Source organism: Bombina bombina, chromosome 1 (assembly GCF_027579735.1).
Source record: "Bombina bombina isolate aBomBom1 chromosome 1, aBomBom1.pri, whole genome shotgun sequence".
NCBI classification, from domain to species: Eukaryota; Metazoa; Chordata; class Amphibia; order Anura; family Bombinatoridae; genus Bombina; species Bombina bombina.
The window spans coordinates 1030867978-1030886919 of NC_069499.1; the positions used below are offsets into that span (position 1 = coordinate 1030867978).

An 18942-nucleotide genomic window follows, 5' to 3' on the forward strand; every position below is an offset into this window, starting at 1 on the left:
GATTAATTTTGTAACCTGAAAATGAACTAAATAAATTTATAATCTCCATAAAGCGGGGAATACTACTTTTTGTATGACCTAGAAAAATTAAAAGATCATCAGCGTACAGAGAGATTGAGACTTTTTGCTTGCCGAGCCTAACCGGAGGAAGTGTATTCCTGATATAGATAGCTAATGGTTCTAGTGCAATATCAAAAAGTAAAGGTGATAAAGGACAACCCTGGCGAGTGCCTCTTTCTAAAATAATGCTTTGGGATAGTTCCCCATTTATGAGTAATTGGGATCTTGGCTTATTATAAATCGATCTAATCAGGTCAGTCAGGGCGCCGGAGAAACCAAATCTTTCCAGAGAAGTAAATAAATGGTCCCAGATTATTGAATCAAATGCTTTTTCAGCGTCTACAGTGACTACTGCAACATCAGTTCCCTTATGCGACCCCCGATAGCCCACGACGTCCTGAGCAACCTGATATAGATAATCCACTGTGGTAAGTACTCTACGCATATTGCGAACAGAATTTCTGCCCGGGATAAATCCGGCCTGATCAGGATGTATAATTTCAGTGATTGATTTTTTTAACCTTTCTGCAATCAATGACATTAAGATTTTATAGTCTTGATTTAAGAGAGAGATAGGGCAATATGAAGATACATTTTCCGGGTCTTTCCCTTTTTTATGTATTAGCGTGACTACCGAATCAGCGAAATAAGTTGAAATCCTGCCATTCTTTAGAAAATAGTGATTAAATAATTTCGTTAGTGTGGCAATAATCTCATCAGCTGCGATTTTGTAGAATTCTGCTGATAAGCCATCCGGCCCAGGGGCCTTTCCAGATTTGGACCTTTTTATTATATGTAATACCTCAGTTTCAGTAATAGGAGCATTAATCGTCTGCAGGGCTTCCTGTGGAATTTTTGTAGTATTCAACCCCAGCCAAAATTGTTCTTTAAGTCTAACATTCACTTCCTCCCTGGCATATAATTTGCGATAATAATCATAAAATGTCGCCCTGATTTCTGCTGCGTCGGTATGGACTTTCTCTCCTCTTTTAATGGCCAGAATTTGATTTGATTTTTTCCTGAACTTCACCAGCTTAGCAAGATGCTTGGCAGAAATACCCTGATATCCCTGAAATAATGCCCTTATTTTTAACTCATCATGTGCCCAGTTTTTTTTAAGATAATGTTCCCTTTCTGCACGTGCTTCTGTATATTTTGCCCAAGTTTCATTACTAGGTTCCCTTAGATAATTTGCATACTTATTTCTTACTTGATTCGACAGTTGAGTCTCCCTAGCCTTAATCTTCCTGTCTCTCTTGACCATTTAAACTTTAATCTCGCCACGGATTACCGCTTTTCCAGCCTCCCAAAGTATCTCTGGTTTATCTACATATTCCACGTTTTGGATTAGATACTCTTTCCATCTTTGCTTCAACCAATTACAAAAATGTACATTGTTAGACATATACCCTGGGAACCGAAAGCTATTGACTGATTTTTTAGGGGGGGAGCTCAAAATTATGTTTATTCTAACAATCGCATGATCCGATATGAATATGTCTGCGATCTGCGTTTCTATTTTATGTTTCATGATTTGTTCTTCCAGCAAAAACATATCTATGCGAGAAAAGTTTTTGTGGGTTATAGACTCGCAGGTGTATGTGCGTGAATCCGGGTGTTGTATCCGCCAAACATCCCGCACCTTTATGGTGCTGGTGAAATTACAAAAAAATTTCGCCTCTCTATAATTTGCCGCCTTCATGCGGAGTTTAAATCGATCTATGTCAGGGCACAGTGTGTTATTCATATCACCAGCCAATATAAGGTTCTGGCCTAGATATGGTAGTAATATCTTGTAATCTGGTCCTTAGTGTTTAAACTTTAAATTCTTTTTAAGGACAGATACAAATGAACTCCTGCACATATCAAGAAATCACAGTGTAGCATGTAGGGGGGGTGGGGTCAGAGTTCACATTTAATTTAAATAAACTACAGCCTCTCAAAAAGAGTAGAAACAATATTTAAACAAATCACATGAAAATCAACCAAAAAAAAAAAATTATAATAAAAATGCATCACAAAGTTTATGGTAATTACATTTTAAATGTAATGTTCATTTAATAAAGATTATTGAATTCTTAAAATAAAAATAAAAAAAACATTGCCTATTTAAACAATAGAAACAATTTCCCAAAACCAAAGCATTTAAGAATCCATTACACGTGCTAATGAATAATACAGTAGCTCATTGCGTAATAATACTAGCCAACACCAAGAAAAACAATACAGGGAAACAGCCAGACAAGTTTGAACTAAGAGCTCTTTGCCTGAAGGCTTTTGGTGGAGAAATAGCAAATATATTACTGTGTGAAGTGTAAAGGAAAAAGTTATACTTATGCTCTTTAATATAATAAATGGATATAACTAATAACAATAATTTATTCTTAAAATATTAAAGTGATAATATCAGTACTGCATAGGACGGGGGGGGGGGGGTAAATTCTTGACTTCTAAAAAATCATTTTAATTTGATTCTTACACAAAGCTTTGGGGAAATAGTTTAAAGTAAGATTTTTTTTGTATGTAAAATATTTTTTATTACACAATTAGCCAGCATTAGATTATTTGGTAGATAGGAATAGAACTGTATAGACTAGTGTGCAATGTGCAAGTTAAATTGATGAAATTATGAGCTAATTTATAATCTTCCACTTCTAGAAAACAAACTTGCCAACTAAAAAAAAAAATGTTCTTAAGCTAAGATATAGAGATGATGTTATCAGTATTAGACACAATTGGAAAAATAAAAAACAAACAAAAAAATTGAGATTTCTTTAAATATATATATGATTCTTACACCAAGTTTTGCAGATATATTTAAATTAAGATATTAAGATTTTCATTCAATATAAAAAAGGTTAAAAGACTCAGAATTAATGTATCATTCAGGAGACATAAATATAAACGTGCAGAGACTGAGCAAATTAAAGAAATGATGAAATGAGGAGCTGACTAATAATCTTCCGCCCTCTTCTTCTTTCTCCAGTAGAAAAGTTACCAAGTAAAAAAAAAAACTGTTCTTAAGTGAGCAAACCAGTTATGATCTATAAAGTAAGAATTAAGGCACAGAATAATGTTGCCCCACCCATTTTTGTTTTAAATGATACCATCCTGCAAGAAAGGACGCAGAAGCTGTCACCTTGATGTCTGAACTGTGGAAACACACAGTCTCAGTATAGAAGAAAGTGGTTTTATAAAAGAAGAAACAAACAAGAAATGATGGCGGAAGGTAAGCAGAATAAAGAATAACACATACATTGCTATTGAAAATGCAAGGTAAATAAAATACATGGATATAAATAAGATGAGGTCACTTTTAAACTGGATGACAAAGATAATATCAAAGCAACATAAATTCAGCAAATGAATTGAACTTTCTTTTGCTATTTAATTGTGAATTTTTTTATATATATATATATATATATATATATATATATATATATATATACATACATATATACATAAATAAATACATATATACATAAATAAATACATATATACATAAATAAATACATATATACATAAATAAATACATATACAAAAGCCTTTTTTGTGGGAGTACCACCACCTATGCCATATTATAACAGGTCATTTTTGTAATCTTTATGTAACTACTCTAGTTTTCACAAGAGGGGCTGCAAAATATATCAAGCATTGTAAATAACTTTGTCCCTTTGAAATTCTCAGTTACTGAGCATAATATATTAATCAATAATCATTGAGTACCTGCACTTTGTTTTTGAGTATCAGCTCCTTTATTTCTAACACAAAAAGCACTGTATATATGTATTTCTTTATTTATATAGATTGATTGATTAAATTAATTAGAACAATGACATGCAGCTATTTCAATTTAATATAACTTTTAATAAATTCTAAAATATTTATTTATTCTGTTGATGATACACAATAATTACTGTTGAATACTACAACTTACCTATGGAGTAATAATAAATCTTTCAAATTAAGACACACGTCACATTCATGTAAAAAAAAAAGTATTTGTAAATAAATAGTTTTTTGTATGTAAATAATGTTTGTTCCTCTTCTGTAGGGTTACCATATTGGTGCTTTAAAAAGGGACACATATGAAAAATACATATGTCAGGGTTCTTATACAAAACATTTATTTAAACAGCCCTGACATATGTATTTTTCATATGTGTCCCTTTTTAAAGTGGCAATATGGTCACCCTACTCCTCTGGTAAACTCTGGGAAAAATGCATTTACAATTCTCTCTTTTGCCTCAGCTTTTCTGAATCTAAAACAATTGTATGTAAGTACACCAGATGAAGTACCAGCGCCGCACTATACCAAACTAGGGGGCGCCCACCAATATTCAGTGATACTAGTATGTGAGACAAACACAAGGAACCTAGTATATCTAAATAAATTTACACATGTACATACCTAAAAATATATGCGCTAAAATATATGTGGCTAAAATGGTGTGAAAAAACGATTATATAACACTACATGAAGTGTTAATATAAGGTGCTACAATGTAAGATGCAACAATAAAAGGTGCAACAGGTAGTGAATATGATGTAACTGTAACAATATCCAATCTAGGTAATATAGATTAGATAAAATGTGACAAAATCAATAACCAGTAAAATATCAAAACTAAAAATAATAGCAATAAGGTAGTGTATAATTAATCACTACAACATTAGAAAGTGTAAAAATACAAAACACAAGTGTATGATCAGGGAATAACATAAAATATGTCCTTATATGAATTAAATGTGCAATGTAATGTTCTTTTAATCAGATGGTGATCCACAAACCAAAACCCATAGGATATACAGGGTTCAGAGTGCATTAGTGACCCAGCGAATCGGCTCTCCAATGGTAGGAATCCTGAGTCCCAAATGATACTAGAGATATATGAGAAAGGGGAAATGGAGGTGCTTCATAGGGTGAGTATGTTAGGACAAGTGAAATGCAGCAAGAAACAGACAAATGGCAACTCACGTGTTTGCATGCACCACCAGTGGTGCGTGAGAGGTGAGCTGAGGCACACCGGTCCCCCCAGCGAGACAAACCCTGGTTATTACAGGAAGCTTGCTTTTAAATAAACCCCTTTTAACTGAAACTATCATTGTATTGTATACTTTATATACAATCTCAGCAGCACTTTTTATTACCTTTTATTGCCTAATTGGCACCCTGGGTGCTCTTTTGCACTGCCTTCCAGCCTGCCTGGCTAAACTGTTTGTACATTCAGCTAATTGAGCTGACACCCTGCAGGAATCCTTTCTACATAACTGTGTTGATGCTGTGTTGGGGATCTGTTTCCACTCAAGCTTCCTGAAATAACCAGGGTTTGTCTCGCTGGGGGGACCGGTGTGCCCCAGCTCGCCTCTCACGCACCACTGGTGGTGCCTGCAAACATGTGAGTTGCCATTTGTCTGTTTCTTGCAGCATTTCACTTGTCCTAACATACTCACCCTATGAAGCGCCTCCATTTCTCCTTTCTCATATTTTTCTGAATCTAAACAGGGTAAAATTGAGTCTACAGAATTTAAATACCTAACATGAAATTAGGAAGAATTTGAGATATTTATGGGCAGGGTCCAGAGCTTAGCTGATGGTATTTGTTTTCTTTTTCTTTACATACAATGGGTCCCATTTATCATGTGCAGGGCAGGTAAGGTTCAGTATCATAAACTTTATCTGCCTTGCCTCGCAGTGAGCCTCTGCTTGTGCTGCCCCTTGCTTGCACCCGGCCAATAGAGTACAAGCAGGGGCTGTAAAGGGACACTAAACCCATTTTTTTTATTTAATGATTCAGATGGAGCATGCAAATTTAAGCAACTTTCTAATTTACTACTACTATCAATTTTTCTTTGTTCTCTTGCTATCTTTATTTAAAAAGCAAACATTTCAAGCTTAGGAGCCAGCCTATTTTAGGTTCAGCACCCTGGAAAGAGCTTGCTTATTGGTGGCTACATTTAGCAAACCAATAAGCAAGCAAAACCCAGATTCTCAACCAAAAATGGGCCAACTCTTAAAGGGACATTAAACCCAATTTTTTTCTTTCATTATTCTGATAGATAATACAATTTTAAACAATATTCCAATTTACTTCTATTATCTAATTTGCTTCATTCTTTAGATATCCTTTGTTTAAGAAATAGCAATGCACATGAGTGAGCCAATCACATGAGGCATCTCTGTGCAGCCACCAATCAGCAGCTTATGAGTCTAACTAGATACACTTTTCAGCAAAGAATATTAAGAGGATGAAGTAAATTAGATAATAGAAGTAAATTAGAAAGTTGTTTAAAATTGCATGCTGTTTCTAAATCATGAAAGAATGTCCTTTTAAGCTTTACATTCCTGCTTTTTAAATAAAGATAGCAAGAGAACAAAGAAAAATTGATAATAGGAGTAAATTAGAAAGTTGCTTAAAATTGCATGATCTATCTGAATCATTAAAGAAGACATTTGGGTTTAGTGTCCCTTTAAGGTGGTGAAGAGGTTAAGTAGCAGCGGTTTAAAGACCACAGCTACTTAATTAGTGCTTCAGGCTAATGCTTGGTCCCAGAAGATGCACTGCAGCTTACTAAATGGCAATGTTGGGATAAATGTATGAATGCAAATAACAATCAAAGGGAGCTCGAACTAACCTTTTTATTTTGAAGGGAGAGGAATGTATAGTCCTATCCCAAATCTTGGTTACAAAGGGTTAGATTACAAGTGCCGCACTAACTGTTTCACACTAGCGATAGCGCGCATATTACGAGTTGAAAGTAAAGGGGAATGCGTGAGTGCACTTGCGATTTACACTAGTTGGGTGAGACTTCAAAGACTAAAAAGTGCCACTAAACACATAAAAAATACATTAAAAAGTAAGTTACACTCATATTAAGACAATCTAATTAAAAAGAAATTAAAAATGCATTAAAAAGTTATAAGGGATCAAAGATATGAGGTCTCAGGTGTTAGCTATATAAGTGCACTGGAGCCCTTTGCAGTCAAGTAGCCGAAAAAATGAAAAACCATATTTATGCAATAATTATGTTTAATAAAGAGTTTAACTGTGTTTGTACTGTAAATATTTAACATTCCAATGTTCTTCATATAGGGGAATATGTTCTAAGAATGTTTTAAATAGATACTTCTATGTATATCTGTATTTATCTAAACCTATATATATTTAGCAATTAGTTAAGGAACCAACTCGAAAGGAAGCTATGTTAGATTTAATACTTACAAACAGTGATACAGTTTCAGATGTGTCTGTAGGTGAGAACTTATGATCCAGTTATTATCATCTATTTGGTTTAATATTCATGCACAGAAACTGTCCACCCAGACTAAAACAAAAGTTTTACACTTTAGGAAGGCTGATTTTTCATACATGGGAGAATACTGAATCAACTATTTAAAAGGGAAAACTCTTATTACAATGATTCAAGAACAGTGGGAATTTTTTAAGGGTGCCACATACTGTATTAGACAGGCCTGTAAAAGGAAAAGAAAGCGGAAACCAATATGGTTTACCAAAGAAGCAGCATATGCTGTAAAGACAAAAAAAATAGCTAATAAAAATTACAGACACACAAAGTCAGAAGATGATATGCAAATATGGAGACTGCAACAAAAAAAGACTAAGCAGTTAATTAGGAAGATTAATGCTCATGCGGAAGAGAAGAAAGCACAGTCAGTAAAACATGGGGAAAAAACATTCTTTAGATATATCAGTTAAAGCAGACAAAACAAGGTTGGGATAGTAAAACTGAAAACAGTTGATGGTAGAATAATAGAAGGAGATAAGCACATTGCATAACTGTCTCAATGATTACTTCTGTTCAGTTTTCACAAAAGATTGTGAAGATAGAATGTCTACATTAAGGGATGCTACAAAAAATGGAAACAAGCTTAACACTAATCTTTTTACAGAGGATGAGGTTTGTTAGCATTATAAAAAAATAAATGTAAAAAAATCAGTGGGTCCTGATAATATTCATCCAAGGGTTTTAAACTAACGTCAATCAGTGCTAATTGCCCCAGTAACTGATCTGTGTAATCAATCACTATTTACAGGAGCTGTTGCAGATGATTGGAGAATAGTGAATGCAGTACCTTTTCATGAAAAGGGCAGTAGGGAAGAATCTGGTAACTGCAGCCCAGTTAGTTTAACTTCAGTAGTAGGGTAATTAAATGAAAGTCTCTTAAAAGAAAGAATTACGACTTACATAAAGACAAACAATTTAGAGGACCAAAACCAACATGGTTTTACTTCAGGGAGATCATGTCAGACTAATCTAATTGACGTCGTTGATTATGTAACAAAACTATTAGACCAGGGTGGAGTAGTTGATGTAGCATATCTAAATTTCAGCAAAGCATTTGACACCATCCCACACAACAAATTAATTCACAACTGTATCTCCTTGTTCTAGACTCAAAAATTGCGAACTGGGTAGAATGCTGGCTTAAGGACAGAAAACAATGTGTCTTAGTAAATTAAGAACATTCAGCAGAGGGGGCTGTTACTAGTGGTGTCCCTGATGGGTCTGTTTTGTAATAGAGTAGATGTTCCAGGTGGGGTAGACAAAATTAAAAGTGATATACAACAATTGGAAGATTGGACAAATGACTGGGATCTAAAGTTTAACACAGCAAAGTGTAAAATTATGCATTTAGGGAAGAAAAATCCAAACATTCATCACAGACTTAATGACACTTTACTGACTGTTATACAGATACAACTAAAGAATAGCTGTGAAAAAGTATACACTTGAAGCACTCTGTTTTCACCTAAATTTTTTAGATTGCCGAGGGTGGTATAGTACCACTATAGAATTAAAAATTAAACTTTATTGAATATACTTTAAAAATGGGTGCTTTAAAATCAACTAGGGTATTAGGGTTAATTATTGTGTAATACAATGGTATTGGATATTAAGAGGGTTAGTCTGTTGAAGAGTTTATAATAGTTAGACCCTCTGGGCACGGTTGTGCTACTCAGGATAGAATATGGGGTTTATACATTATTATCCCCCAATTAGGTGTAAATGCTTTGTGCAAACAATAACAATATTAATATTACCACATATCTACTTATCCTATGTAGGAATTAGTATGGTTATAAGAATAGTTGATATGACATCTTTTGTATTCACCATGTTGCAGCGTTGTGCAATAAGGGTTTATAATGCCTACAGTGGCTGGTTATGTTATATTCCTTCTATGAGTGCCCTCATAGATGGGATGATGTAAATAAGCGTCCAACTGTACGTGGTTATTGAGTTGCCAGATCTCAGTAAAAATTGTTATTACCATAGACCTATTGGATGCATTATATATGTTATAGTATATATAGTATATATATATATATATATAATATATAATGCATCCAATAGGTCTATGGTAATAACAATGTTCTATTGATTCTGATTTAGTTATCCATGAAATTTAGAATGGCAATGCCTACAATGTAAGAATGTGGCAGATAGAACAAAGGTAGTGCTGGCGCTCAGAGCCTAGGGAGTAGTGGATATGTTATTTATATATGGATGTATTAGTATGTACCATAGGATGTATAACCTAAATGATCCTATACATAAATCAATTATACAAATTGTAAAAGGTGGGTAAATGTGTCCCACGTTTATTGCAATATCCCACAATACTAAGGACTAGCTCGGTGTAAAGCAGGTTACAAAAGTAATAGGGAGGATGAATAAATATATATATCAGTTTCTGATTAAAAGTAAATGAGTGATCATAAAATATAATTTCTAGAGTGAGAAAACAGTAATCAATTACGGAGTAAATACAATAATAAATAATATTTATTGTACAAGTAATTCTAATACAGCTAAGTAAGATATAATGTGGTTTACATAAAATAGTGCTATCCACAAAGCAAAGGTAAAATTGGACATCCAATATATGTTTAAAAAGAACAGTAATACTGCATTCGGTAGAAATGGTAAAAAAGTGTATTAACAACAAGAACTTTGTGTGTACTAATCAGGGCAAATTCATAAAAGAGGAACGTTGGAAAGGTACCTTGAGATATGCTGACACCTCTCTCTATGTCTAGAGAGAGGATAATATGTGTCAGCGTTAAGTTAGAATGGATCCGCACTCATTAGTCAGCGTTCTCAAGTAATGCTATCACGGCAGTCTCGATGTGCAGACTCGGTGTGCAGAATCTTCTCCTGGGCCCAGGTAGTGTTGATGCCTGCAGTTTGGAGACTAAATCTTCGGCGATGAGGGTACTCCGGTTCACTTCTAAGGCGGACACCTGTCTCCTCGGTGTGACGTAGGTCTTGACGTCAGCCCTTGTGACCCGGTAGGAAACTGTGATTTGGGTATATTATCCTTCCATTTAGTTAAATGACAACATTTTGCATGGATAAAATTGTTCGAGTCCACTTTTTTGAAAAAAGTTTTTGTGTTCACGCTATTTGAATTAATATTTATGTCCAGATCAAGGAATGATATACTGGTTTTGCTGAGTTCTTTATTATTTCTATTCATATCTTCAAAGAATTTTAATAAGTCACTTTCACTACCTTTCCAGATGATTAGAATATCATCTATATACCTCTTGAAGGACACCAGATATTGCACCAAGCTGCTCCCACCTAGGAATTCTGTCTCCCAGTGACCCATAAAGAGGTTGGCGTAGCTTGGTGCAAATCTGGTGCTCATGGCGGTTCCTTTGATTTGAACATACATTTTGGAGTTAAAAGAGAATGTGTTATTGTCCAGGATGAACCTAATACTATCAAGGATGACATTTTTTGCTCTGTACTCATATCTATATCTTGTCTAAGATCCATACCACCTTAATAGACTTGGACTTAGAAAGCTCACACCCATTTTTCAATTAACCTATGGGAATGGAATTAGACCTCTACATAAACCAGCATATCAGCTAAGCAATTCATTCTTGAAAAAGCCCCAAGTGAGGGGCGAAACATGTCGAAGTGAATTGCTTTATATTTCTGAACTTTTTCTTCAACCTGGTGTATGCAAGTTACAGGCATAACAGGCAAAATTTTGAAACATCCAGCGGAATTTGGGACTTTACAATTCTACCACCCAGATACCCTACAAATAAAAGATCAAGCATATTGGAATCATCACATCTCCCACCCTGAAGTTGGATATTATCCAGGACCACACTTCAGTTAGACACACTGTGTCAATCGGAGATACACCGCCTACCGGGTCACAAGGGCTGACATCAAGACTTACGTCACACCGAGGAGACAGGTGTCCGGCTTAGAAGTGAACCGGAGTACCCTCATCGCCAAAGATTTTGTCTCCACACTGCAGGCATTAACACTACCTGGGCCCAGGAGAAGATTCTGCACACCGAGTCTGCACATCGAGACTGCCGTGATAGCGTTACTTGAGAACGCTGACTAATGAGAGCGGGTCCATTCTAACTTAACGCTGACACATATTATCCTCTCTCTAGACGTAGAGAGAGGTGTCAGCATATCTCAAGGTACCTTTCCAACGTTCCTCTTTTATGAATTTGCCCTGATTACTACACACAAAGTTCTTGTTGTTCATACACTTTTTACCATTTCTACCGAATGTAGTATTACTGTTCTTTTTAAACATATATTTGACGTCCAATTTTACCTTTGCTTTGTGGATAGCATTATTTTATGTAAACCACATTATACCTTCATTAGCTGTATTAGATTTACTTGTACAATAAATGTTATTTATTTTTGTATTTACTCCGTAATTGATTACTGTTTTCTCACTCTAGAAATTATATTTTATGATCACTCATTTACTTTTAATCAGAAACTGATATATATATTTATTCATCCTCCCCATTACTTTTGTAACCTGCTTTACACCGAGCTAGTCCTTAGTATTGTGGGTATTGCAATAAACGTGGGACACATTTACGAACCTTTTACGATTTGTATAATTGATTTATGTACAGGACCATTTAGGGTATACGACCTATGGTACATACTAATACATCCATATATAAATAACATATCCACTACTCCCTAGGCTCTGAGCGCCAGTATTACCTTTGTTCTATCTGCCACATTCTGTATCTTTTGGGTCCGTGTATGAGGGACCTTATTGTACTAGGCAAATTAGGGGTCCTTAGCGCCACTTCTTTCTACAATGTAAGAATGGCTATTGAGCGTCTGCTGTCACATTCCTTACACTGATGGTCATCATTCCATCAGTGTTTCCTATATAAAGGGTTGAAGCAGTTACCTAAGGGTTTCTCTCCATTTGTGCCAGTGTCTAGCTCTGCTTAAAGGCACATAGAAGTCAAAACAAAACATGTATAATTCATATAGAGCAGTATTTCTCAACTCCAGTCCTCAAGTACCCAAAACATGCCAGATTTTTATGATGTGTTAACTACAGCAAAGGTGAAATAATCAGCTGATGGATGAGAGCAGGATAGTAACCATGGTTTCTGATCAGCTGATTATTTCACTTGTGCTCTAGCTCAGATATCATGAAAATCTGGCCTGTAAGGGGTACTTGAGGACTGGAGTTGAGAAATACTGATATAGAGAATACAATTAAAAATAAACACTTTCACAATTATTTCTACTTACCAAATTTACCCTTCTATACACATGCACACTGTTGGACCTACCACAATATGCCATCATGGAAAGGAGAAAGTATGTCAAGAGGAAGATTTTATAACATAAGTACATTTGAAAGAAAGAATTTTAAAATGATAGGCTCTGTTTGAATTATGAAAGTTTAATGTTGACCTCCAAATCCCTTCAAAAGAAGTATAAAATTCCAAATGCTGATTTCTAGTTAGTTGCACTACACTTCCAGGTAAACAGCACAAAAAAAATCTATATGTGGATTTGTAAAACTGCAATACATATAGCCAGACAGGAACCTCATTATCATTAGGCAAATTAGAGGGACAGTTTACTCAAAAATGTTCTCCCCTTTAATTTGTTACCAATGATCCACTTTACCTGCTGGAGTGGATTAAATTGTTTACAAGCATTATCATTACCCTTATATTGGCATTTGAAATAGTTTATTTAGCTTGTGGTATCCCCACCCACCCAGAAAGTTTTTGACCTCAAGGCCAAGCTGTGTTAACACAACTAGTAGAAGAAATTACACTCCCAGTGGGTTATAGAAGAGATAAAGTAATAAAATGTTAATTTTCCATTGTTCTCTCTAAGTATTAATGATTGGTTTACGGACAGATATAAGATTAAGAAGCAGGTATATTTACACAATGTTATAAAGTAATGAGATCTGATTATACCTACAAGCTTTACCCATTGTATTAGGTTGTGGCTTCAAAACACAAAATCAGCTAATTCATTTACACAAATAAGACTTAAAAAAGCAAATATCATAAATTTTATACTCAGCAACTGGTAAAAAAAGTAATTGGAAACACATTAAGGGAAAAACTATTTTATAGTATACTGTCCCTTTAAGCACCTGCCCACACCTAAATCCAGCCCTGTTGTGTGTGAACATGCAGTGATCACAAAAACAAGCGATACTGAAAACTGCATTACTCAGCATGAACAACTGGGGAACTTGTTTTTTTCTAGAGGAATTACAATAATAATATTCTGATTCAGAATGCTTTATACTAAATTATTCTTTATGAAACTATTCATCCACTACCTAGGCATTTTAGTTATCATTTGCAACACTAAACAATAAAACTGCACATAGATTACAAAACATCATCAATCACACAATCAAGACAAGAAAAACCATTACTGATGCCAGGTTTTTTTTTTGTTTGTTTTTTTTTTGCTTTTTATATAATGTGACTGCTATTTATTTAATGTTACTTAATCAGCAATTTAGTTTAAGGGACAGTCAAGTAAAAAAAAAACCTTTCATGATTCAAATAGGGCATGTAAGTTTAAACAACTTTCCTGTTTACTTTTATCACCAATTTTGCTTTGTTCTCTTGTTATTCTTAGTTGAAAGCTAAACCTAGGAGGTTCATATGCTAATTTCTTAGACCTTGAAGGCCACCTCTGCATTTTACAGTTTTTCACCACTAGAGGGCGTTAGTTCATGTGTTTCATATAGAAAACATTGAGCACCTGCACGTGAATTTACCAAGGAGTGAGCACTGATTGGCTAAAATGCAAGTCTGTCAAAAGAACTGAAATAAGGGGGCAGTCTGTAGAGGCATAGGGGCCTATCTATCAAGCTCCAAAAGGAGCTTGATGGCCCGTGTTTCTGGTGAGTCTTCAGACTCGCCAGAAACAACAGTTATGAAGCAGCGGTCACAAAGACCGCTGCTCCATAACCTGTCCGCCTGCTCTGAGCAGGCAGACAGACATCGCTGGAAATAAACCCGATCAGGGGGCGGCGTTGCACCAGCAGCTCTTGTGAGCTGCTGGTGCAATGCTGAATACGGAGAGCGTATTGCTCTCCGTATTCAGTGAGGTCTGGCGGACCTGATCCGCACTGTCGGATCAGGTCTGCCAGACCTTGATAAATAGAGGCCTTAGATACAAGGTAATCACAGAGGTAAAATGTATATTATTATAACTGTGTTGGTTATGCAAAACTGGGGAATAGGTAATTAAGGGATTATCTACAGTATCTTTTAAAACAATAAGAAGTCTGGTGTTGAATGTCCCTTTAAGATAAATTTGCAACCAAGAATTAAGAAGATTTACTGATGTATTGCTGGTGTTGAAAAATACATTTGCACATAAATTTATATATATATTTTATTTATTTTTTTGCTTTGCACAGTACTAGAAGTATCATTCACTGATTTCCAAAGCAAGAAAAATAACAAATTGCACCACACAGATGAAATGAGTAATAGATGCCTTATAATTAGAAGAGGACAACCATTTTCAATAATTCTGCACTTCAAGACGAGAGAATTTCAGCAAGGAATGGACAGAGTGCTTCTAATTGCAGAAACAGGCAAGTGTGTACAACTGCATTCTAATAAATATTAATTTGAAAACTAATGACTATTAAAATCCTATTTGATGCTTTCTGTATTTTAAGATTATATAGCATAATAACCTGATCCTCCCTAATTACGTTTCTATAACTGTCTTTATGATAAAGGACCTTGGCCTGACGAGTCTTCTGGAACTAAAGCCATATTTCCCTTAACAAAGGTTTTAAATAAGAAAATATGGTCTGCGACTTTGGAGAGTGATGATTCAAATTCAATAACAATTGGTATGGTTGCTTCAGCCAACGCTATCATTGGACGCTACACTCTAAAGATCCAATTTACAACGGGAAAAAAGGCTGCTTCTTATCAGCTCGGAGAATTTATTTTACTTTTCAATCCATGGTGTCCAGGTAAAGTAAACACATATATAAATAGTGAGCTGCTTAAAGGGACAGTAAACACCTTAATATTCTAATATGGAATGTTGAGTTATGGATAGAGATGGGCGTATGTTTTGCAGTATTCTAAAAATGAAACAAATTTTAACACAGTTGTTCGTTCGTTTCAAATTTCGAATGTTTGTATAACATTTTAACATTCTTTTAATGTATTAGTATTTTAAATGCATTCTTTAATGTAATATTCTATTCAAATTTTCTAATTTGATTCAAATTATGCAACATTCGAATTTGAAAAATTAGACTTAATATATTTGTAAAAGTATTTCTAATGCTTTCTTTAAATGTAATATTTGAATTATGCATTATTCAAAATATAAGCTTTCAAATTGATATATTTGTATCTATTATGTATAATTTTAATAAATCCCCTACCACGTGAACTTCTGAATAGTATTTGTTAAATCGAATGTTACATTCGAAATTATTATAAACATTCGAATTTGAAAGTAACATTCAAAAACTGTAAATAGCATTCAATTATAGAATTTTAAGAATATTCGTTTTATCAGCATTCAAATATGTAAATATAATTTCTACAATAACATTCGTTCTAACATTCAAATTAGAATATAAACACATTCGCCCATCCCTAGTTATGGATAGTAAAACAACTTTGTAATATATATATACTTCCATTCTTTATTTTGCCCCTTTTCGTGAAATGTAGCTCAGAAATTGGAATTTCTATATCTCAGAGTATGAACTGCACATTGCTGACTTCTCTATTACATATCTTTACCTAATTGGCTTTACCAGATAACAACTGTTAGGCTTGACTTGCACACAGATCAGATCTCATCTTATCACTCAAATGCTTCCCTTTCTTATATTTGTCTCTGTGCAATACTTATAAAGAACAATTAAAAATGAACATTTTAGAGCTTTATCTCTTCCACCACCCACTGTGAATGTAATTTATTCTGCATAGTTTCTCACAAGCCTATACCTAGGTATAGAAACTTTCAGTATAGGTAGGGATACTACAGGTTAAAACAGCTATTTTAAATGCCAATATTAAGGCTAAGGGGCTATTTGTAAATAATTTAATACACTTGATAGATCATTGGGAACAAATTAAAGTAGAGACATTTTTTTTATTAAACTGTCCCTTTAAATTGCAACACAATAAATCCAGATCTTAGTGTGTTGCACTTTCACAAGAATAAATCTGGCTCTGAAAAAAGCCAAATACCGCAGCCGCCTTCTTTCACATTTGGCAGTGAACAACGCTGCCAAGCACACGTCTCTAGTATAGAAATATATTTTACAAAAAAATGTTCAGATGTATATATAAATATCTGTTTAAAAATAAGATAATATTGTATTCTAAGTGAAGAACATAGGAATGCAAAGTATTCCTAACTCACGGGTTTAGTGCAGTTGGTCTAGTGTTGTGTTGGGTTCGTGTGCAAGCGATAACTGTTTTTTTTTCTGTAGGATGCCCCTTAGAAGTCTATGGGGAGGAGTTAGCGAGGTCGCAATATTCAAAGTCCTGAACTTAGCACACCTGAGTTTTTGCTCACATGCTAATTTTTTACTTTCAAATTCTAATACCAGCGCTAACTCAGCCACATAAAATTTTACTCTAAGCACAGTCAGCATGCAAGAAAAAAAATTAGCACACTTGTAATCTGGCCCATTATATTTCTTAGGCCTTCAGAAACTGCTCACAATGGATACACCCTATACGTTGCTTTTATATTTTTTAGCCAGTTCGAGTCATAAGGTATAATAGATGCAATTAAGAGCCTCCCAAAAGAATCTAATTTCAAGTATGTTGTATGATAATTGAAAAAGAAGTCATCAAAGGGAAGCAGTATTACATAAGAAAAACGGGTCATTGAGTAAATGTGACACATACCTTGTAAATGTTTTGGCACATGCTTTTGCTAAAAAAAAACTTTTCTCAATTGTATATCTTCACAGAATCACTGTGTCTGGCTTTACTTTTTGTGAAATGCGGTATGCAACATTTAAAAAAAAACTTTTAACAACTAACAATTTTGTGCTAGATCATGCAAGCTGCTAAAATTGATCTGCTATTCAAAAAATCTATCAACAGCAGATTATTAATTGCCAATTTTAGCAAATTAAACTCAAACAGCACATTACGAGTTCAGTAAACAATATCAGCTTCTAAAGGGTGGTCGCTATGAGCACCAACAGAGAATTTTTTTGCACAGCCACTATAAAACTTATATCTATGTGACATATGTGATCCACATTAACTCTAAATAACCATTAATACATTCTTCCCCGTTGGAAATAAACACAAATAAATCTAAACTCCCCTGTTTTTAATACCTCTCTTGCAAATGCTGCAGATCACATAATTCTCCAAAAAGCTAAAACATTGAACATACTATTAAAATGTTTTTCAAAAAATCCCACATATCATTTACCTGAAATCTGGTTGAAATGTCTACTTACAACCATCTAGCACCAGGTTCAGCTTCTCGTTTTCCTTGCCCTGGACTTCTCATTCTTAAGGGAGACACCCAAAAGTTGTGTGGCTCAAGTGTGATGGATGACCCACCACTACTCAGCGCAAAACAGCTGTCACTATGCTATGACTCACTATAACTAGAGGGTCACATAGGAGGCCTTACTTGTCCATAAGATCTCACAAAAAACTTCCCTAGCAGTTAGTGGACAGCTAGTGGTTGTGAGGCAACATTTGACCGTCAGAGGCTTCCCATGCCTATACCCTTCCTCTGGAACAAGAAAACAATCCTATTTTTATGTTGTGGAAGCAGAAACATTCTATTGTAACCCAAATAAATTCTTTACTCCATCTCCAATCCCATTTCCCATCTTTATCCACTCTAGCCCATGTTCATAGTAGTTTTAAACACTTTTGCTGTGGGGACCAATAAAGTGCTAGATAACAAGTGCCGCACTAACTGTTGCGCATGACTGATAAGCAGTATTTTTCAGCTCTTTGCACACTTGGAAATAGCTTGCATATTATGGGTGGAATGTAAACGTGTTCGATTGAGCGCAATCGAATTTAACGCACATCGGTTTAGCGCAGCTTCAGAGCTCTGGTTAACTGTTACGCAAGACAAAAAGTTGCACAAAACACATCAAAAATACATTTAAAAGTAAAGTTACACTCAAATTAACACTGTCTGATAAAAATTGTTTTAAAAAATATTGTATTAAAAAGTTATAAGAGCTCAAAGATATGAGATGTCAGGTGTTAGAAAAAAAAGGTATGCAAAGGGCTTTAACATAGAGATACATACATAAACATGTTTAAATATGTACATATTTAACATTCCAATGTTCTTCACTTACAAGATGTCCTTTTTATTGAAAATGCATATTTCTATATACTCTACATATACCTATACCTGTATATTTATTCCTATAGATTTATAGGTATAGATATCTATTTTACATGAACATTTTCAGATAGATATATAGAAATATATATTTAGTAATAAAAAGTGCATTATTTTCTATGTGAAAAAAATATGAATGTGAAATATGTGTTTTCCGCATTGTGTTTCACG

General features: G+C 34.5%; 1 protein-coding gene across 2 annotated transcripts in view; it reads left to right on the forward strand.

Annotated features, from left to right (window-relative positions):
- Positions 1–3170: 3170 nt before the first annotated feature.
- LOC128640878 (protein-glutamine gamma-glutamyltransferase 5-like) overlaps positions 3171–18942 on the forward strand; it is a 125594-nt gene continuing 109822 nt past the window's right edge. Inside the window, exons 1-3 of one of the 2 annotated variants that reach the window (XM_053693331.1) lie at positions 3171–3289; positions 14801–14980; positions 15131–15373. In XM_053693331.1, the coding sequence (XP_053549306.1) occupies positions 3277–3289; positions 14801–14980; positions 15131–15373 (436 nt within the window). In that variant the 5' untranslated portion in view covers positions 3171–3276. Of the gene's footprint in view, positions 3290–14800; positions 14985–15130; positions 15374–18942 lie in introns of those variants that run through there. The other variant, XM_053693338.1, reaches the window with a different exon arrangement.